Source organism: Eutrigla gurnardus (assembly GCF_963514095.1).
Source record: "Eutrigla gurnardus genome assembly, chromosome: 16".
NCBI classification, from domain to species: domain Eukaryota; kingdom Metazoa; phylum Chordata; class Actinopteri; order Perciformes; family Triglidae; genus Eutrigla; species Eutrigla gurnardus.
Window position 1 is genome coordinate 17,900,079 of NC_139927.1, and position 21,741 is coordinate 17,921,819.

General features: G+C 43.7%; 2 protein-coding genes across 3 annotated transcripts in view; one reads left to right on the top strand and one right to left on the bottom strand.

Moving 5' to 3' along the window:
• Positions 1-2,083: 2,083 nt before the first annotated feature.
• On the bottom strand, positions 2,084-13,803 carry casp8ap2 (caspase 8 associated protein 2). The gene is made up of 10 exons (XM_084031194.1): positions 13,470-13,803; positions 11,403-11,476; positions 10,919-10,993; positions 10,696-10,796; positions 10,455-10,529; positions 9,964-10,079; positions 7,348-9,629; positions 3,882-6,537; positions 3,677-3,776; positions 2,084-3,072 (listed from the first exon to the last, which is right to left on the bottom strand). Exons 2-10 carry the CDS (start codon positions 11,434-11,436, stop codon positions 3,010-3,012), a joined length of 5,502 nt encoding a protein of 1,833 aa, XP_083887320.1. The 5' UTR covers positions 11,437-11,476; positions 13,470-13,803; the 3' UTR covers positions 2,084-3,009.
• Positions 13,804-13,921: 118 nt separating this feature from the next.
• mdn1 (midasin AAA ATPase 1) overlaps positions 13,922-21,741 on the top strand; it is a 50,811-nt gene continuing 42,991 nt past the window's right edge. For both annotated transcript variants that reach the window (XM_084029901.1, XM_084029902.1), the window contains exons 1-9: positions 13,922-14,185; positions 14,439-14,665; positions 15,216-15,440; positions 18,141-18,248; positions 18,482-18,674; positions 18,747-18,956; positions 20,599-20,730; positions 20,818-20,921; positions 21,399-21,513. In XM_084029901.1, coding sequence (XP_083886027.1) covers positions 14,090-14,185; positions 14,439-14,665; positions 15,216-15,440; positions 18,141-18,248; positions 18,482-18,674; positions 18,747-18,956; positions 20,599-20,730; positions 20,818-20,921; positions 21,399-21,513 — 1,410 coding nt within the window. In that variant the 5' untranslated portion in view covers positions 13,922-14,089. The remainder of the gene's footprint in view (positions 14,186-14,438; positions 14,666-15,215; positions 15,441-18,140; positions 18,249-18,481; positions 18,675-18,746; positions 18,957-20,598; positions 20,731-20,817; positions 20,922-21,398; positions 21,514-21,741) is intronic.

Genomic DNA, 21,741 nt, shown 5'->3' on the forward strand with positions numbered 1-21,741 from the left:
GTTCAACTTTCTTTTCCAACGCCACCCATGAACCAGACCTGATCACCCCTAATCAGTATTGGACCTCTTGTGGAGGTGTGAATGTTATATCAAACACATCCATGATTTTGAAACAGGCAGCAACCTCCGGTTCAGAAAAGTGAAGCCTAGGCTGAAGTGCCTTAAACTTGCATTCTCTCTGCTGGCCATCAGGGGGCGACTCTATGAGAAGTCTATGAGAAAAGGACACTAATCACTTGATTTATTACCTCAGTTAACATGAGTTTATGATCTTAATCTCTAGTTTCAAGTCTTCTTCAATCCAGCATGATGTTCATTTAGTACATTATGGTCCATTTAGAGTCAAATAGACCATAAAGCAGGGGATGCTTTAGGGCGGGGCTACCTTGTGATTGACAGCTTGCTACCAATGCAGTTAGCCACTCAGATGACTTTAACACTTAGCTGTAAAATTGACCTTGAATGATGAGTGCTTTGTTTGGTGGATCCAGAGCCACTAAGGTTGCAGCTCGGGCTGCTGCTCTGCTCTGAGTATTAATATGTGAATATGGTCGCTTCCTTCACCAGCTGCAAAAAATCCAAGATGGCAACGGCCAAATTTGAGGCTTCAAAACCGTAGTCCACAGCCATCGCTGTTTTGATGAATAGAAATAATCCCAATCTCGTATTTAGGACCAACACAAGCAGGAGAGTTTCACTGTCTCGTCTGCAAACCGAATGCAGTGAACGTGTTCAACCAACCCAGGATTGCTCCATCTGGCTGAGCGGCATTCACATAAAAGTTTGCAGCATATGATCAATCACAGACATAGATTAGTCTATTTTACAAACGCAGAGCGATTACAAACAAACACATAATCCAGGGTAAAAGCAACAATTTAAAGCCAAATGCAGGAAAGACAACAGCAACTCTGTTAAAGTGTAAAGTAACAGACTTATGAAATCGCTGCTCCATCACATAGATCTGATTAATTACATTTGTGTATTCCATTTAATTGAGGTGAGGTTGGTAGGGTTAATTAGTTGTTTAATCAGGATAACAGCATAGTGCTCTCATAATTAGTGGTGTTTCACTATTAATAAACGCCTGAGCCACCCACATTCAATTTGCAGACCCTGTCTATGAGAGTGGGTTCACGTACTCTCAAAAGTTACAAAAGGTCCTTGAATGATCGTATTAATGCAGTGATAATCTCAACTCACCTTCGGGGCTGACCGATGCATTGACATCCCCAACCATCCAGACAGGTTTGACCCCGACTCCCTAATCCCTCTAATCCAGGGGGTCGGCTGGCTTTTTTATATGAAGGACCATTTAGAAAAACAACTTGTCAATCAGGTTGCCATAGCAACATTAAGGATAACATTAAGTTTATTCATTTTGACACCAAATACAAATGTAAATCTCCAACAGATCTGTAATTGTATTCCATCCATAGAGCATAGCAACATATAAATAAAAATAATTAATGATAATTATAATATGCATTTTTATATCATTATTATTATATTTCTTTCTCAATCACTTTGGCTAAGTTTTTTTTTATCTGAATTATCTAAACTGTTTTGTCACAGTGGCGGTCAGTCCTGGAAATGTTTATTTTTGTAATTCAAGAATTGAGAAAGTCAATAAGAAGAACTGTATGTTTTACATATTCCTGTTATTATATAAAGCCATATAAATGTGATTTCACTGAGAGAGAAAACAAATTGCAAAAGGTACAAAAAGATCATGTGGTGTCTTATAAATACAGGACTTTAACATTGTGGTGTTTCACTTCAGCACAAGAATCCTGATGAGATGCTCTGGTATCCATAAACAGAATATCTCTTAAGACATTAATAGAAATATAATATTACAACCTGACATGTCATCAGTAACATCTGGTGAGTTACAAACGGCTCCGAGGCATCGGCCTCCATTTCCATAGTTTGTGGCCCGCTTCATGAATATTTGTCACGTGATATATCAGTATACGCTGATATAATGGGTGTCAGTAAATCATCTTCCACTGGTACCAACTGACATAGATATACAATTATTTGACACTAATCCCAGAGTAACAAACAATAAACGGCAGCATAAATAAATAAAACTTTATTTTCAGTAAAGAATTACACACAATATTCACAATATTGCATTCCATTCTGTTGTCAAGCGACAAATCCAACAAAAAGCCCACAGATAAAATGTTTAATTTGTATTAACAGAGATATAAGTACCGTCCTGCACATGAACCGGACGTGTAAACGTTTTAACAACCCTTCAAATATTTCAAAACACTCAAATACATCCATTAAAATAAGATCTGAAATATCACACACAGAATACTATCAAATCATTCTCTAGGTCTAGTGAGGTGCGTCCACTACTTACGTAGGAACATGTGAGCGTACTTCCCTGGAACCTGGACGTGTCACAGTCCAAAGGCAGTTTTTTCAGTATTGAGAAAAAAAACGACGACTCGTTGAGTTGATTTTCTTTCCGATGCATCGTATTTGCAAAGTCGGAGAAAAGAGAGCCTGTACAGATGCTGCATTGAATGAGGAACAGACATCGTTATCAAGACCTGATACTGAAGTAGTGACTGCAGTGTGGATTCCTAGAAACCAAAAAGTGCATCAAAACCAGAAACACTGATGAACGTTTATATCAATCTATCTTGTCAGTTTGTGCTGAGGAAGATTCCTTTTTATAGGAAGTTGAATCCTGATTTCTCACACGTTGGACTCTTTTGAAACATGTCCAGCTCATCGCACGGATTCTTCTTTTCTTTGATAAACCAAAGCGTAGCCAAAAAGGCTGCTCATATTTGTATTGGTGGGGACAGCGGAGGCCTCCAGCTCTTGATAGTAGCCTACGGGGCTCCATCCTGACGTGACTCAGCCACCCTGCGTCTTCCAGCACCTCGTCACATGAGCAGCAGCCGACATGCCTGTGTTGGCGACGCCGTATGTGTGTGTGGGAAAGCTCCAATACAGGAACTACTGCAATAACAGCCGCCGCCATCAAGGGTCCAGCTTCTCTCGCTGCTTAAAAAGCTTCATGAGCTGGTGAAATCTGTGAGCGATCTGACAAAAGAAGAACAGGTGACGTTAGTAAGGAGTCCTTCGTATTGCTGCGTTCACACCAAAGACCATTTTCAGACCGCAGGATGGTTTATGTCATCATTCATCATCTCGCTAAACAACGCTTCATCCATCCCGTCTGAAAAAGACACTATCGCTGCTTTCTACATGCTGTTAAGTCCCAGATACACCGGGAGTTCCTAACATCACCCAGAGGTGCTCTGAGAATGTCACTGAGCTGTATTCACTGTATCTAGACACACGTCGGCTGGTTTACTACAGCGGTATGAACACAAAATAAACTCCATAAATAAAGCAGTGACCTTGTTGTGTGTACCATAGACAGTCTCTGGTTTCTACATAGTCTGGTCTCTGTACTAATGTGAGGTTCTCATAGAGCTCTGGGAGTCCACAGACCGCTACAATATGTTTTTGTCTCCATTTCTGATTCAGGGATGACAGGAGGAGAATCCCAACACTGATTGGCTTTCAAACCTTCACGCGGATACGCAAATTGCATTAACTTTGTATGCAATTCAACCTTCAACAGCGTGTACAGTCACATGTGTCCCAGCAGTACAACACATTAGAAGAGAGATGAACTCACCTGCGCTGACGGCTTATCAAGTTTCTCTGACAAGACAGAGAAAGTGTCACGTGAAGCTCCTTTTGTCTTCAGGGCGATGAGAATGGCTCGATCTTCATCCCTGGGAGAAGCAGAATACAGACAATGAGCAATAATCCCTTTTCAGGACCTCGTGCAAAGTAATGTGCAGCAGTAAAAAGCAGTAAAACACAGAAGAACTACTGACCTGGTCCACGCCACGACCACCTCGCCCTTCTTCCGGATCACATTCTTGGCAGAGAGACTGTTGGGGGACAGGGATCCCGAGGAGGACTTGGATTCACTGTCGTCTCTCCTGCAGCTCGACGCCGTCTCGTCTGTGCTCTCCTCTTCTTCCTTTCTGAACCGTTTAGCTTTTGATTTCTCATGACTCTTCCTCCGTTTTTTACGTTTGTCACAACGCCTTCGTTCCGTGTCTGGTGTGCTGCTTGTGTCCTCTGCCACACTTCTCTCCGCTGTCGACATTTCGTCTCTCTCCCAGGCCGAAACCTTTTGCTTTGTTTCGAAGCATGCAGCAGGGCGACGTGGACCGCTATCTGACGCTGCAGTTTCAGAGCAACCAATCATCTCCTGACATTTGAAGGAAGGAGCTTCTGAGGGACCTGGTTGAGTGGTCAGGTCTGCTTGCCTGTGGCGTGTTTGACTTCTCTCATCAGCAGCGACCGTGAGCTCTTCTCTGCCGGTTGCCTGGTTGATCCGTCCAAACAAAGAGCTTCGGACACCGTGCAAATTGTTGTCCGTTGTTTGAATTTGTAAAGATTCTGACCGTTTCTGTGAATCTTCAGAAAAACAAACTTTTGAGGTATTTTTTTGAGTTGATGAATCATTTTTGTGGAGTGGATCTTTTGTTAGTGTTAAGCTCTTATCTTGAGAGGGATGGATGTCTGACTGACTGTGTGATTTCTCCCAAAAAACGTCTTTAGTTTCCACGTTACCTTCTCCACGCTGCCCGTTTTCTTCCGTTAGTGTTCGACTTAAGCTGTCGTCAGCAGTGAGCGTGGTATCTGCGCCGGCGGCCGCCTGACGAATCTTCACGATGAAATGATCGTTGGACCTCTCCATCACGAGCGCCTGCATGGGCAGCTCGGGCTTGAACGTGAAAGGCGTGGCGAGTACTTCGCTGCTGCTGGAGCCGCAGCTGGAGTTGTCGGTGTCTAGGGCCAGGTGGATGTCCTGCTCCGACGCGTCCTCCCCGTCCAGCAGGGCGTCCTCGCTTATGTGAGCGCTGATCACGCTGTCCGGAGTGGACATGAGGCGCATGCTCGACGGCTGCAGGAAGCTGAGGTGACTGTCGGACTTGAGAGGCGACGGGATGGTGAGGGAGACCGCCAGGTCTTCAGCTAGAATTGAATAGGACCTTTGTGCAGCAAAGCTGGACTGCAGCATTGATCTGCTCTCCGATGGCACCTCTAACAGACAACTTTCATCAAATAAAGCCGGATCCAGGCGGATGCGATCTTTGGGTCGCGGGGACGTCATTTTGCGTGGGGAAATGCTAGCCCACGTCGCGATAAGCTTTGAAGGCGTATCAAATTTGATGGGGGACAGCAGTTTAGACGGAGAGTCAAGTTTAGAAGGAGTGGCGATGCTGAGGAGTCTCTCCCCATCCTTCCTCGGCGTACCGAGGGACCAGGTGGCGTTGTCTCCCGTGATGCTGTTGGTTTCTAGTAAGTCCGATCCTTGCAGGAGACACTTGAAGATTTCTCCCATTTGAGTGTCTCTCACCAGGTTGAATGTTAAGCTGGAGGCTTGCTGCTCTGTGAGAAGCTCATAGTCAGTTTTGTCAAGTAAAGAGGATATGTTACTTTTCTCTGGAGTTGAAGGAATAGTCTTTGGCGGCAGGAAGACGGCCAAGGTTTGCGAGTATGTCGGATGCGAGTCGACATTCCGGTCTTTTTCCACGTGTGTGATTCTGATATCTTTTCCTCTGCTTCCAAGGCCTGTTTTGTACGGCGCCACAGGACACGGCCTGGTTCGATTCATGCTGCTCGGTGCCGGCGGTGTGGTTTTTTGACTCGGTGGCTTCTTAGCGGGAGGCTGTCGCGATGCTTTCTCACTTCTGCTGGGCGGACTGTCCTCAGCCTGAAGCCCTGCTCGTTTGCAGACACTCTTCAGTGTCGTGTCAATGTCCTTAAACAGGTATTCAACTTGCACATCTACAAAGTCCCACAACCTTTGCTTCAGATCCACCGCTTGTTGTTCGAAGATGCGCTTCACGATGCCGTTATTCGACACTTTGTTGAAGACGGATGCGATCAGTTTCTTCAGCTTGGATTTCAGCTCCTCTGCCTGATTGCATATTTGACCAAAATGAGCACCGTCCACAAATTCTAAAAAGGACTCCAGGAAATTCTCCATCACGCCATAGAAGCTCTTCTTGGGAAAGGTTTTATGAAGCTTCATGTACTTTTTTCGGATCTCATTGCGAACCATCTTGAATGTCTCCATGACTTCCTCTATGGTGGAAAAAGAGGCTTTGGTTGCTGCGGGACAAACTGTTTTAAAACGACTCTTCGGACTTCGTGTTGATGCGCCCGCCGTTTCTTTTGATGCAACGCACATTGCTTCCAACTTCGTCTTTAACAAGGATTTAGGACTCAGTTTGTTTTTGACCGGTGGTGCCAGCTTCGCCCTCTTGGTCGCAGGAACAGAAGAGCCTGCAGCTGCCTCGTCGCTTTCACTTAGGATTTCCCCTTCCTCCAGTTCGGGGTCGGAGAGACTTGAGGGCTGATCGGACACCTTACCCGCCACGTTTTCTGTGCCATGGTCTGCAGGAGAACCCGGATATTTGTTTTCTTTGTTGACATCCAACTTCTTGGCGTCAACAGCTGGATTGGAGAAATCTGCAGAGGAGAAAGGAAGTAAAGACGTTTATAGAGACATTAAGCATCTCACAATAAAGATTCAAATATCTCAGTACTAATAGGTCTCTTGTGAAGGACCTGTATCTTGGATTTATGAGGTGTGGTACTGCTGTCAGTGTGATCAGCTGTGTAGGTTGACTACAGAGGAGATGTGACAGTTTGCACACAGCCCACAGCTAAAATCCCTGGTTCCCCTTTCCACAGCGACAACATCCCACTCCGTGCTGCTACACGGTTAATCCAAAATTCAAAGTGCCATTACCAAATGTTATATTTGATCTGTAATTCTATGTCCAAAATCAATGTACAAGCGCTACAGGCTGTGCAACAGGGGCAAGTCACACTTAACAGAAGAGAAAATTTAGATTTGACAACAAAGGTAAGAGTAAGGTTAAAATGCCTTATAGTATCGCGACCAAGACAGCCACCACAGACCAATAAGCACTGAAGTCTTGGATTGTGGTTTCCTCAGGTGACACCAACATCCGCTTGTCCATCACCTCTACTTTCAGAGACGACCACCATCTCGATTCTGCTTTGACAGCTGAATCCTCTCTCAAATACAGCTGCGTGTAAACTGTTTACCGTTCCTATTTGTATATGTTGCCACTGATGGCGAACAAAGGCCAAGTATTGGTTGCCAGTTTATTAAAATGCTCTCACTGTGGCTAAGAAATAAAGATTAAGAGACGGTTAAGTTGTGACCACAAGGTAACAGACCTAAATCTAATATTCTGGATGTATGTCAAATAAAATGTGTCCTTTCTTTAAAAATCAGGCCAACTGTACCTTTTTGAAGGCTCTTGACATGATTTGGCTTGCCATGAAGGTGGAGATGATTTCTCTTGGTTATCCGTATCGGGCTCCTCAGGGGGCTGATGGCGTCGGGGATCCTCTTCAGGTTGCTCAGCGTGTGCATCATGGAGTCCTCATCGTGAAGTAACGGCACGGAACTGGAAGGCTCGACGTTATTCTCCTGACTCTTTCGAGGAGTGAAGCTCTTTTTGGGTGTGAGCGTCAGGTCACGGTACTTCTCCGGCAGCGGCGTCTCCTCCGTCGTACTGCTGACTTTGGACACGCCGATGCAACCGGTGGACGAGCTCGCCTCAGCAGCGACGCTGCCGCCGTCGCTACTGTCCTCGTTTGTCTGCGTTAAAACGTAAATGGCCTCGGGCAGACTTAACCCTTCTTTGGGAAGTGACTCGAGGCTTATTGTACTGGATACGGTATCGGCGTCTTTAGGACCACCCTGAATGCAGAAAGCATCTTTCGTGTGAGTGGAAATGGAAGCAGGAGGACACGGCTTACTTTCACAGTCTGCCTTATCAGAAACATCTTCAGCCACAAGATTTCCCCTGGAAGATGAAGCAGCTGCACCTTCTCTGGCTGAGTCCACAGGGAGGCTTTTCTGTACAGCAGTTTGAGGAGTGTGACGCTTCAGTTTTGCACTTGGCTCAAGCTCGAAGTCTGTAATAGTCTCAGATTGATCAGAGTTGTTTGCAGGATTTACTTTTTGTGTAGAATTGCCTGTCGGTTGTTCACGAATGCTTCCAAACGTGTTCCTGTCACCATCTGCAGCCTCCAGAGGTCCACAAACATCTGCCTGGCCGTGTGAGGACAGTTTGTCTGACAGATCTGTTGCTTTGGAACTGGTCTGTGGGGATGTTGGTGTGAGATGCACAGTAATCTGACTCTCTACAGTGTCTGCTGGGTCTGAGGTAGTTTGGACTGAATCATCTACAAGTTGCCTGTCAGCGCCGCTTCGGTCTTCACTCTGGTTCTTCTCCTTTTCCTGGACATTTATTGCCTCGTCGCACATCTCATGTGTCTTTTCCGAACTTTCCGGGGCCTGCGAAGATTGTTCTGCAACATCTCCCATCCCTGCTTCTAATTCGCTGCTGTTGACTTCATCGATCACACACATGTCCTCAATGTTAGGCTGTGAACCCTCATCATCTTGTCTGTTTTCAACTGCCTTGTCAGCAGGTGTGATGTCATGCTGGCAGCCAGCGACCAGCAACAATGGTTTCTTAATGGGTGAAAGGGTTAGATTCAATGTCTCCATGAAACACAGTTTCCTGTTGGGACTACTTTCCTCCACAGGTCTTTGTCCGTTGATATTAGGTTCTTCCGATGCTGTCTTTAAGGCCTCGTGTGTCTTTTCTTGTCCCTCCTTACTATGGACAACCACTTTACCCTGGTCGGATTCTTTTGATCTCGCCTTCTCACGTTCTCTGCTGGTGCTCCTTGTATGCTTATGTTTATCTTCACGTCGTCGGTCCTCCTTCCTTTGATTATCCTTTGGCGGTCTATCCCCTCCCCTCTCTTTGGAGAATTCACTACAGCGCTCATGTTGATTTGAAGAGGACCTCTTCCGGTCCTTTGAGTCCGAACCTCTGACATGTCCGTAACTGGTCTTGGTTTTTCTGTGATCTCGGCTGTAGCCCTCTTTAGAGCTGTGAGCTCCACTGTGTTCGGAGTCTAACGTGGGCGCGTTGGCTGCCTCTCGTCTCCGTTCTCGACTTCTCCCTCTCTTGTCAGCGGAGGGAACAGCACTCTCTGGTGGAGGGCTGATCGACCGGTCTGATCTGTTCCTGCTTTTACATGATCTGGAGTCATATCTCCGCCCTTTGACTGAGTCTTTGTCGGCTTTGTGAGACCTGTTTTTGTCGGCGGCAGAACTGTCCTTGTTGTGATCTGAGCCATTTCTATGTCTCCTATCTGTGGATTCAGACCTTTTCTGACTCGGACATTTTTCCTCTCTGTGCTTGGACTTGCGTTTGTCTGATTCACTGTGTCGGGTTGACGAACTGCCGCTGGATCTACTCTGATGATCGCTTTCTTTCTGAGGCGGTTGAGGAGGAGCGCTTGGAGGATAATCCTCCCTGGGAGCCGAAGGTGGAGGAGGTGGAAGTGGAGGAGGAGGACTGGGTGGTGGGGGAGGCGGCGGGGGAAGACTGGAGGGTGGTGGAGGAGGAGGCGGCCTACTCATGGGGTGCACACTGGAGGGTTTTTGATGCCACAGATTATTACTGTGAGATTTGTGATGATGACGGTAACCTTTGTCCGACCTGTGGAGAAAACAAAGGATGACAATTGATTAACCATTTAACATAAATCCAATCAGCCTCCCGATTTCTAAATACGAAGAGCGTTGTCTCGGATGCTGCTCCTCAGAAGAGCGATGGGGATGGTGGTGGAATAAAAGCTGCGCCTCACATTCTGGAGCGTTTACTGGCAGTTTTATTTTTTTTAACTTTGAAGACAAGCAGCAGCAACTATTTAATTGTTTCCACCAAATAATTAGCAACAAAACCAGGGAGAATGTCCTCAATCTCTAGAGAATTACTTGTGAGTCTACCAGTAAATTTAAAAAAAAATAATAATTAAAAAATACAAACTTACTGCTGGTTCAACCTCTGAATCTCAGCATCTTTTCGTGTCACCTCCTGTCGAGCTGTTTGTAAAAGTGCAGAGATGTTCTTTTTGAGACGGCAGTTCTCAGTGGTCAACCCTGTGTTCTGTTTTAAAAGAGAGAGACAGAAAAAACAAAACTTGTTAGTGCTACTGAATCTTTTAGTGGGGTTGTAGCTTTGACAGACATTTTTTACCAAAATACAGAGGTTTCCTCATCAGTGTGGAAATGTATGATTGAAGCAGTATCGTTCCAGAAGTCATGTGTTTCTACTCATTTTTTATTTTAACATGAAATAAGTTTTGACCTAACAAAATGTTTTTGGAGGCTTGTGGCTGGTCAACATATGTGCCAACCAAAAAAACAGATTTGCTGTGTTTAGTTGTTGTTTTTATTTATTTTTTTAGGTATGTATGTCTGTACGGAACTCATATTTAGGAAGAATGCACAACAGCTAAACAATAAGGAAAATTAAACAAACCTGGATCTCCATCTGCTCCACTCTCCTGCGCAAATCTTTAATTTGGCTTTGAGCGGCTTGGAATCTGGACTTCAACTGTAAACAAACAACGAGATAAGGATTGTACAAAATCACCACTATCAACTTTATTGTGTTAATGTTTTTCTTCATCGGAATAAAATTCTATATTGTCCCATCCTAATCTCAGGCTCCACCCCCAGTGAGAAAGGCCTATAACAGGTCAACATTAATAAAGCATCACCTCAGAGTACGACGACTCTCTGTTCTGCTGTTCCTCTGTGACAAGTTCTTCATAAAGATCCATTGAGTCTTTCAGCTGAGAAGCCTTTAGGGGCAACTTCTCTGTAATGCACCAAAATGGAACAAATATAAGATACATCGCAATTATAAAGCCTCATAGAATAGAACATTACTTGCAGTAATAACATAGCAGACCAAAAGGGGAAAGTAAAAAGGACTTTTACCTGCATTGCTGCTAAAAGGGATATCCAGGTCGCCATAGATATCCACAGAATCCTCGTTGCTACCCGGTACAAAGACTGTGGAATGTATTATACATGTATCATAAACGTATGTCATCAGTTATCTACAGCGATCATAGTGCATTCATTTAAACCTTAGAAATAAGACACTAAAATATTACTGCAAGAATTATTAGTTATTTTGGGAACAAAATATATGTCTGTATTTACTGGAGAAGAAATTATCCACTCCATGAATCAAAAACGTTGAATGATCTTATTTGTAGGAAAAAATTGTATATTTTGGATAAGCATCTACAAATACTTTTACAATTTAAATATTATTTTCTAAGCTTTGGTTTCATAAGTGAAATCATTTAGCGACTGAATTGAAAATCATCCTTATATAAACCTCATAATACACAAATACCACTAAATAAATGTAAATGTAAATGTTTGTGTAAATGTATTTTTTGTTTTTACTTACGACCAGAAGCACCGTTGGTGTCAATGTTCTCCATTCTTCCGAGTGTCTCCGTGCCTCTCTTGCTTAAGGAGTTCCTGATATCAACGGCAAAGGAAAATCAATAGTTATTACCAGTCGATAAACATCAGCCAGACGACACTTAGGCTGAAAGTAAACCTGGAACACCTGGCTGACGGAGACACCAAAACCACTGGTCAAATTACCACAGTTGATTCTAGAGTCAATAGGACCAACCAATTTTACATATAAATGATCAGTATAACTCAACCATCATGCTGCTGATAGCTCCCAGCACATTTTTGAGTTAAGGTCATGTTGAAAGGTTCTGTGAATTAAACATTTGTTTTAAGGAGTTTTAGCAACGGTTTGTGTTAAGAGTCAGTCAAATATCAGTTTCAGATATCAGTTATGGGTCTCCTACATTATCAATAATTGGTATCGGTCGACCCCTAGTATATTTATACAGGGAGACCTTATTTATTATGATCTTATAAAAGATTGATTGTTTTTCCACTAAAAAAGGAACACTAATTTCTTAATAAAATATAAAGTCATAGCATAGCTAACATAGAGCTCTTAGTGTGGTTCTAACAGGGCTGTTAGTGTGGTTCTAACAGGGCCGTTAGCGTGGTTCTAACAGGGCCGTTAGCGTGGTTCTAACAGGGCCGTTAGCGTGGTTCTAACAGTGCTGTTAGCGTGGTTCTAACAGTGCTGTTAATGTGGTTCTAACACACAGTGCTGTCAGTGTGGTTCCAACACAGTGCTGTCAGCTGGGTTCTAACACAGTGCTGAGCGTGGTTCTAACACATAGGGCTGTCAGCGTGGTTCTAACATAGAGCTGCTAGCATGGTTCTAACACATAGTGCCATTAGCATGGTTCTAACACAGTGCTTTTAGCATGGTTCTAACACAGTGCTTTTAGCATGGTTCTCACATATAGTTCCATTAGCATGGTTCTAACACAGTGCTTTTAGCATGGTTCTCACATATAGTTCCATTAGCATGGTTCTAACACAGTGCTTTTAGCATGGTTCTAACATATAGTGCCATTAGCATGGTTCTAACACACAGTGCTTTTAGCATGGTTCTAACACATAGTGCTTTTAGCATGGTTCTATCACATAGTGCTGCTAGCATGGTTCTAACACATAGTGCTGCTAGCATGGTTCTAACACATAGTGCTTTTAGCATGGTTCTAACACATAGTGCTGCTAGCATGGTTCTAACATATAGTGCCATTAGCATGGTTCTAACACACAGTGCTTTTAGCATGGTTCTAACACATAGTGCTTTTAGCATGGTTCTAACACATAGTGCTTTTAGCATGGTTCTAACACATAGTGCTTTTAGCATGGTTCTAACACATAGTGCTGCTAGCATGGTTCTAACACAGTGCTTTTAGCATGGTTCTAACACATAGTGCTGCTAGCATGGTTCTAACACATAGTGCTGCTAGCATGGTTCTAACACATAGTGCCGCTAGTGTGGTTCTAACACAGTGCTGCTAGCATGGTTCTAACACATAGTGCCGCTAGTGTGGTTCTAACACACAGTGGACTAGCCATGACCTCTTTTGTCCACTACTGTCCAAACAAAGGCGACAGCAGAGAACAAAAGCCTTTCAACAACAGAGCTAGGGGGAAAGAAAGCAAGTGGCCATATGTCTGAATATTGCTGTATTGTATTTGTTTAACGTTTTGCCCCTTGGTCTTAATATGACAGTTGACACTGAGTTCAGGCTCAAGCTAACATTATCGTACAGTTATAAACCGTTAAAGAGTTTTAGTTCACCTTTCATTTACTCTTGAATCAGGCGACAGTAAAGACACACACCATTACACTGTTGTTGTGGCATGTACCGTTATAGCAGTTACAGTGTTGTTTTGGCGTATACGCAAGGGTCAGTCAGTTGGCTGCATATTCAATTTCACTACCAGCAAACGGTTAGGCAACACCGGACAAAGTGATCTCTGGGAAAGTTAAGAATGCTAATGTAAGCACCGTGTACCGGCCAGGCATTAATAATACGCATATTACACGAAGCTAACAGTCAATAGGTCGACTTACCTGCTAGCGTATTGTTATTTGTCCTCCTGTTGTTTACAACTGTAATGTCGCGCCAAGACTTCATTGCACAGGAAGTAGCGACATTTCCCGCGGTCTGTCACTGCCTGTGGGTGTGTTTTCGCCGCTCCTCTGGTTTCCAACAAAAAAAAATATTCTGAAAACACGAATGAAACCCGAAAGGAACCCGATTGAAAGGCGACTCCTCGGTGGAGGGGTTCACATCGTCCCACAGCCAACTGACATTTACGAAGGCATTAACTATCGGCGGCAAGCAGATCGGGCAGCTCGTTCGAGCGAAAGTTGTTCCACCCGCCGCGGAGTTGCGCTGTGCTCGCTCGCGTCGCCGTCTGGGTACGTCATCACAGCGCGACGCTGCAAGGAGAAAAATCCGACCCCGACCCGACCCGGAAGGATTTGCTCCACGCTCACATGTGGACAGGATTTTAACACCAAAGACGGGAACGTGCATGTGTGTTGTGATACGAACCCGCACGGATGAGCGCGTGATGAGCCCCGCAGTTTGGTATTGATAACGGTTATTCAGATACCTCTTCATAGACGGCGCGAGCTTGTTACCGTTGGAGATCGCCCCCCCACCCCCAGGAGCGACAAATGATACGATGGAAAACCTAGAATTGAGCCTGTCATCACTGGGTACCATATCCAGACACGTTGACAAAAGTCACAACGAATTGACCCAATATCTGTCAAAACAGGTAAGGCGTGTTCATTCCTGGCTTGTACAGAATACAAATAATATATATAGAGTGTTTTTATTTTCACTCAAAACGCGTCCCGTAGGCAGCGTGCTGTCACCTTCCCTTTACGCGTCAGTTGTCACTGTAAGAGTGTATGTTGTATCATGAAAACTATTCTGCTGCCTTGTTTATCACAACGATGTAAATATTTTTGTTTATGTCGATCAATCAATATTTCAATTGGGATTTTTGCCATATAATGTCTCCCCAGATATGGAGCCAGCAGGACAGGCAGTGCATCCTGGAGTGTGTGGCCCACCTGCTGTTGGAGAAGGATTGTACTTTGCTGATTGCTCGACAACTGCGACCGCTGGTTTTGGACCTGTTGGAGCGCAACGCCGAGAGGGTCAAAGCTGGAGGCAGGATCAACCACGACCTCCACGAGCGCCTGTGTGTGGCCCTCAGCAAAGTCCTGGTCATCAGTCCCGATGCACAGGTGTAAGTGGACAGTGTTCTCGTTGCAGTGAGCATTGGAAACGTCCCCTCGCCCCTGAAAATGCGAAGGGGGGGCCATTGGCCCTTGTTGACACCTTCCACTGCAGCTTTTCACATGTTGCCTTGGAGTAAATTAAACTGATTTATTTGCGCCCTGTTAGAAAAATATACTTTTTTAACTAATCAAAACTTGTGCTCACCGACTGCATCCGGCCAGCATTGAACCTCCCCTAAAACCACCCAATGTCTTTGTGTATTAATACACTAAATGAGATGCCTTTATGCTAGTGATTGACAGGTCCTTATCACAGCCTCACTACCAATGCAATTAGCTACGAATGTGACTTTAACACTTTCTCAGGAGTTAGTAGTGGACCTTTAATGGTACTCAAGTGAATTTGCATGGCACTTTCACTAAGCTGTGGGACTTCAGAAAAACTTGTTTGGTGGAGGGGAAAAAAGGCTGAATCTGAAACGTCTTGTAATCGGAAGGATCGCCGGTTCGATCCCCGGCTACATCCACCCTGACTTCTTCTCTACTCCTCCCCGTTAGGTTTGCGGCGAGGTACTTTGACAATGCCCCGCCAGTGTTCCAGCGACTCTTCTTCACCAGCGAAGAGTCGTCAGCTGTTCAGTATGGCCCCAGGAGGATGAAACTGCGGGACCTCATGGGTGCCACCCTGCGTTTCCTCCAGAGTGACTGCGCCAAGTTTCGAATGCTCTGGGACTGGAGTCCCTGCGTGTCCCAGCTGCTCACCAGCGACGTCATGGTTCGCGGGTATGTACCCACTTCCTCTTTACACCTGTGAAGCCTTCACAGGGTAACAAATACGCAGCCCTGCTGCTCCTCGGTCAAGGTGTTCGAGCCGCCATTGAGACCACACTGTCACTAACTTCCTGCATAAATCTTAACCATTTAAAAAAAAAAGTGATTTCAGAGAGGAGCAGACAGAAGGGTGAATAAATCCACAGAACAACCAAACTGAAAATGAAGAAAATCTGTAACGATAGTTGTAATTCAAAGCTGGAGAGACCAGGACTTTCTTACAACTTCTTAAACACTGATTACTGTCTTTCAGAGGCTCAGTTTTCGAGCGTGAGTGAAGACACTGGTATTGTATCAAACTAGATAACAGATATCCACTTTATGCTCGTCACATGCTGTTTGGTGCTAAAAACATGTCGTATAAATGTGTAATTTTAGCATTTCCTAGATATGGAGTATTCTAATATTTATACATAATAGGGGTATTGAAACACCCTAAGAATGACATGAATTGGTTATGAATTTAAAGATGAGACTCCAGTGGATTTACTGAGCTCAACTGTGTTCATGCATGATGAGGTTAGTCCCCATACTAGCCATTTCATTTTATTGAGTCCATTTAAATAATTTGGTAAAACTACTTGTTGTGGCCTCTAGGAGAATCCCAGCCTCATGGAACTTTACAACCAGAAACTAGAGAGTGAAGGCATTCACAGGACGGATGGCTTACCTCAGTAGATTGATGATAAATGGATTTTCCAAAATAGAAGTGCTTGCGGTCCAAATGTCATTCTTGCAGAAATCTCCAAAACAATTAGATACCAAATAAGAGCATTGGGTCATTCCATGTCATTTCATCAAATTTCTGAAAATCTTCCCACCTGACCATCTCAGAATGTCCTTAAAAAATTCAAGTACAAAGACACACTTGTTATTAGGACAAATCCAACATATTAGGTCTCTACTGTCAACAGTTTTCTCATGAAACATCATTGAATGAAGGGTAGTTTAGACGGTTTTTGGCATCATACTCTGAAAAGCCATTTTTAAACAGCAATATCTGGAAAACTATCTCACCTGTGGCCTTCAAATTTTCTACAGTGTATATCTGTTACTAATAGCCTCCAGACATGGAATATCAGGGGTGTAGCTCAATGATAACCTAGTATGGTAGGTACTTAAAATGTGGCTTGTTGAAATAAAGTAGTACATTTGAAGAGTGGCTGAGCTCCCATTTTTGCAGATAAAAGACTTCTATCACTTCTGCCTCTATCTCTGGTGTTAGCTTAAACATTCTACAAAATATGGTCTCTCTCAGATGATTAGTTTCACAGATATTAAGGCTCAAAAATGGAAGTCAACACATCTTTTCCCAACTTCAGTGCCATATTCCAAAAAACTGACAACAAGTATGAGGTCCAAACTTCATCATATTCTTGTTAAAATCATATTAAAAAATCGGGCGGGTGTTTTGCCTCAATTTGTCGCAGTGATTTTTTAAAATCCTGATATTGGTGGGGTTTTTGTGGCCGGTTTTGGTACTGCATGTCCTAACAGCCTACCAGTTAACATCACAGCAGGGCAATTCAATTGTGTTTTTTACCATTTACAAAAGACCTATATGTGACTAAATGCTACTGATAAATTTAGCCTCACAAAAACATTAAAATGTAGCACAGTTGTAGTTACAGAGGCAATAAGTCCTTGAATGTGAGTTAAACATGGTGAAAGAATATACAAGACATACAAGAATATGGTCTTTCAAAAAAAGTAAGTTTGGACCTGATACTTGTTGTCAGTTTTTTGGAATATGACTCTGAAGTTGGGAAAAGATGTGTTAACTTCCATTTTTGAGCCTTAATATCTGTGAAACTAGTCATCTGAGAGAGACCATATTTTGTAGAATGTTTAAGCTAACACCAGAGATAGAGGCAGAAGTGATAGAAGTCTTTTATCTGCAAAAGTGGGAGCTCAGCCACTCTTCAGATGTACTACTTTATTTCAACAAGCCACATTTTAAGTACCTACCATACTAGGTTATCATTGAGCTACACCCCTGATATTTCATGTCTGGAGGCGTATAGTAACAGATATACACTGTATAAATTTTGAAGGCCATAGGTGAGATAGTTTTCCAGATATTGCTGTTTAAAAATGGCTTTTCAGAGCATGATGCCAAAAACCGTCTAAACTACCCTTTATTCAATGAGGTTTCATGAGAATACTGTTGACAGTAGAGACCTAATATTTTGGATTTGTCCTATTAACAAGTGTGTCTTTGTACTTGAATTTTTTAAGGACATTCTGAGATGGTCAGGTGGGAAGATTTTCAGAAATGTAATGAAATGACACGGAATGACCCCATTGCTTTATCTTTTTTTTCATGGCTTTTCCTCAAGGTCTTGGTATCTTAATGTGGTATTTTGGAGGGATTTTTGACACAATTTTTAAATTGTAAAAAAGGTTAAATGTTGCCCCAGATCTGGGTAACAAAGGGCATTAACCATACATTTTCTGCAACAAGTTATGAGACATAATTGAGCATGGGAATGGCTCATCAATTACTTGCATCATCATGTTCTAAGCAGGTGGCAACCTCCGGTTTTGAACAGTGAAGAACCAGAGTTTGCCGCTGTGTTACAGTGTTAATACTGTGGTGTACCTTTTGCCCAACAAATTGAACTGACTGTACTTTCCCGTTGTCTCTCTAAGGTACACGGCTCATTGTCTAGCGCTGGTCTCTCGTATGACTGATAACCAGAAAACCATCTTTCTGAGAAAGGTGCTGACGGGCGACGAGATCCTGCACATGAAAATTAAGTGTGTACTATTTTGTTTTTTCTTCCTTTATCTATAATTATGTGTCGTCTAAAAAAGTGCTACATAAGTCTTCTGAATTATTATTAATTTTAGTGTTACTAAATGTTTTTAGTTTCAATCAATAGGGGGAAGGAGTAATTAAGTACAATTATTAATCAAACTATCTAAAGAATACTAAAAATGTTACAAACAACAGACTTATCGTGATAACTTTTTCTTTGCTCCTCCTTTAGAGCCTTGGAAGAAACCCAGCAGCTGGAGGTAGAAAAGGCCCTGGTGTTAGCCAATCAAGGCTCTGTGATGTGGCGCCAGGAGAAAGCTAACAAGTTCACCAGGGGCCAGGTGGTGTCAGAGGACCTGTCCCACAATGTGGTGGCAGTCTGTGGTGTTGTCCTCCCCAGGATAGTTCCTAGACCGCCCGAACAGGTACGGATCCTTTTCTCTTCTGTCACATAACGTGTCCATCTTTTTGGTTCTAATGTCGATCTTAATTTGCAGAGGAACCAAAAAGATCTGGTGCTGGTGGACTCAACCTGCCGTAACCTGAGAAGACTGGCGCTGGCCGTGGCTTCCCAGAAGCCTGTGCTGCTCGAGGGGCCCATCGGATGTGGTAAAACTGCCCTGGTTGAGTTTATGGCTGCTGTCACAGGACATACGAAAGCTACAGAGATCCTCAAGGTCCAGCTTGGGGATCAAACCGACAGCAAGGTGAGAGGGAATGGAATCAATGCAAACTTAAAGGGACACACACACACACACTCATTTTCTATGTAAACAGTTTACATACACTGAACATTACCTAGGCTTACCATTTTTAACAGAAAGCATGCATTACAAACTGAAAATGTGTTTTGAGAAAAGTGTTAATTTCGGAGGATTTACTTAAAGGGATAGTTCGGAATTTTGGACATAAGACCTATTTTCCAAGTGAGCCGGTGTGTTCGAGACGTCTGGAGACGTTTTCAAGACATTTCATTCAGTTCTTCTAGTTGCCGAGTTCCCTTATGCTATGGCTAGCGCAAGTCAATGGTTCTAGTTAGACAGGCATTAAAAACAGTCTTGCCCACTCCACAGTGCACCCGAGGCAAATCAATTAAAACACTAGACTGTCGATGTACATATCTGTGTTGATAGAATAATATTTGAAACAAAACTAACCTCGCATCGCATGAGTCATCCATTTTTTGAGGAACTAGTTTCTCAGCAACAGCGGAATTTTACTTTGCTCCGTCGCACTCAAAACTCTAAGACGCGCTGCTCGAAATACTGCCCGTAAATAGGCAATCGAACCAGGCCAAACTGTCGGCACTTATACCCCCAAGGCTGTCTGAAAAGCCCTCGGAGCTCACTCAAACACCGGACAGCCCACGGCCACGCGAAGCCACAATTACGCACCGCGAACCCGGACCTCTGCGCCGTCCGTAGACCCGTAAACCCTCGGACGCATTGCGGGGGATTCCCTCCTGGCACCACCAGTCTCCGTTTGTTCGGTCCCGTTTCTCAGCTCCAGCTATCTCGGTCTCCACAGCTATCTCGTTCACGTTCTGCCCTTTGAGCATTCCTCTCGCGCAATTCTTCCTCTGTATATTCAGGCTCGTACAGGTACGGTTGGGTTTGGGTGGAAAAAAACTCCTCATCAGAGTCTTCAAAAGTTTCAGTATATTCTCCAAAAGTGTCCATTTCTGTGAGATTGAAGAAACTAGCACTGCAGGCTACTCTGCGTCTGTAGCAATGACAGCAGGTAAACAAACTATTATAGAACCGGTAACTTATAAGTGCTAGGTGATATCACTCCGCCGCTGCCATAGCCTACTAGGAAGTATGACACGCTGCTGCTGGTGCTGAGACTTCAATCCTTAAAAATGCAAGGTTGGTTTTATTTCAAACATTCTATCAACACATATGTACATCGATAGTCTGCTGTTACAATGGATTTGCCTCGGGTGCACTGTGGAGTCGGTATGAGTGTTTTTAATGCCATGCTAGCTAGAACCATTGACTTGCGCTAGCCATAGCATAAGCGAACTCGGCAACTAGAAGAACTGAATGAAATTTCTTGAAAACGTCTCCAGACGTCTCAAACACACCGGCTCACTTGGAAAATAGGTCTTATGTCCAAAATTCCGAACTATCCCTTTAAGGTTAGTATGGAGTTGCATTATGGGAATTCTAGGATCCGGTGTTTTCCAGTGTTCTCTGCCTCCACTGCTTTGAGTTTGACCGTTCTTTTTTTTAAATATGTCCCTTTGTCTCTTCCAACTTTATGGTTGTTCATATCTGAATTACGGGAGTGCCCCTTATACATTCAGTGGAGGTTAGAAGGAAGGCTGATGGAGGGTTTGTTCCACAGATGCTGCTGGGGATGTACCGTTGTACCGACATACCGGGGAAGTTTGTGTGGCAGCCAGGAACGCTGACACAGGCTGTATCCAAAGGCCAGTGGATCCTCTTGGAAGACATTGACCACGCACCTCTGGATGTGGTGAGTTGAAAAAAACTGGGCTTGCACCAATAAATTCACTGAATAGATTGTTAATAATCAGATGGACCTTTTATTTTTTTCTAAAAGATATCCGTGCTCCTGCCTTTGATGGAGAATAAAAAGCTGATGATTCCAGGACGGGAGGATTGCGTCGACGTTGCTCCTGGATTTCAGTTCTTTGCAACGAGAAGGTAAGAATGCTAGATGTACTGCAGGTTGTAGTGATAAGGCTGGTGTCTAACCAGTCTGAACACGTCGAGATCTTACAAAGTCCCAGTCAAAGGATTAGTCTCCGCTTGGCTGCGTCCAAAGTCTCACAACAACAGACTTTGACGATAGATAAACTAATAGACATGAGACACTTTAAATATATGAATCCATTGGACAATCTTGCCTCTTGCCTGGTTGTATGAGGTACTTATCCCTAGTTAGTGTATAACTTACAGTAGATGGTGTTCTGCTCATGAACAGTTGACATTCACTAAGACAACAGATTACAGCCAACTCCTGCAGTTAAGAAAGTTTGGTAGATCCAATTTAAGACACTGATAAAAGTTCTAGAATAAAACTATGAAAATGTCTTTGAATGAGGCCCAATGAGTCTTCTATTTGGGGACAACGTCAAACAGCTGACTTTGACACTGGTGTGTATTGCTTGCATACTGCAGGATGTACTACAGTGGTGGCAGCTGGCACAAACCACAGAACTCTCATGCAGCGCTGCTGGACAAGTACTGGACCAAGCTGCAGATGGGCAACATGACACGGGAAGAGCTGAAGAAGGTGAGCGTTGGATAGATGGAGCAACTTTCTTGTCCTTGAGGGGAAAGTTGTCTTAAAACATAGAGTAAAAGACATTTGACATTGACAACATGGCCGACGGGTGTATTCACACATCTTGCCTAATGAGCCCACTCATCAGGACAGTACGACATCATCTGGTTGTCATCATCAAACAGGACACTTAATGTCTCATAATATTTCTGGCCAGTATGCTCTAGTTTCCTTTTC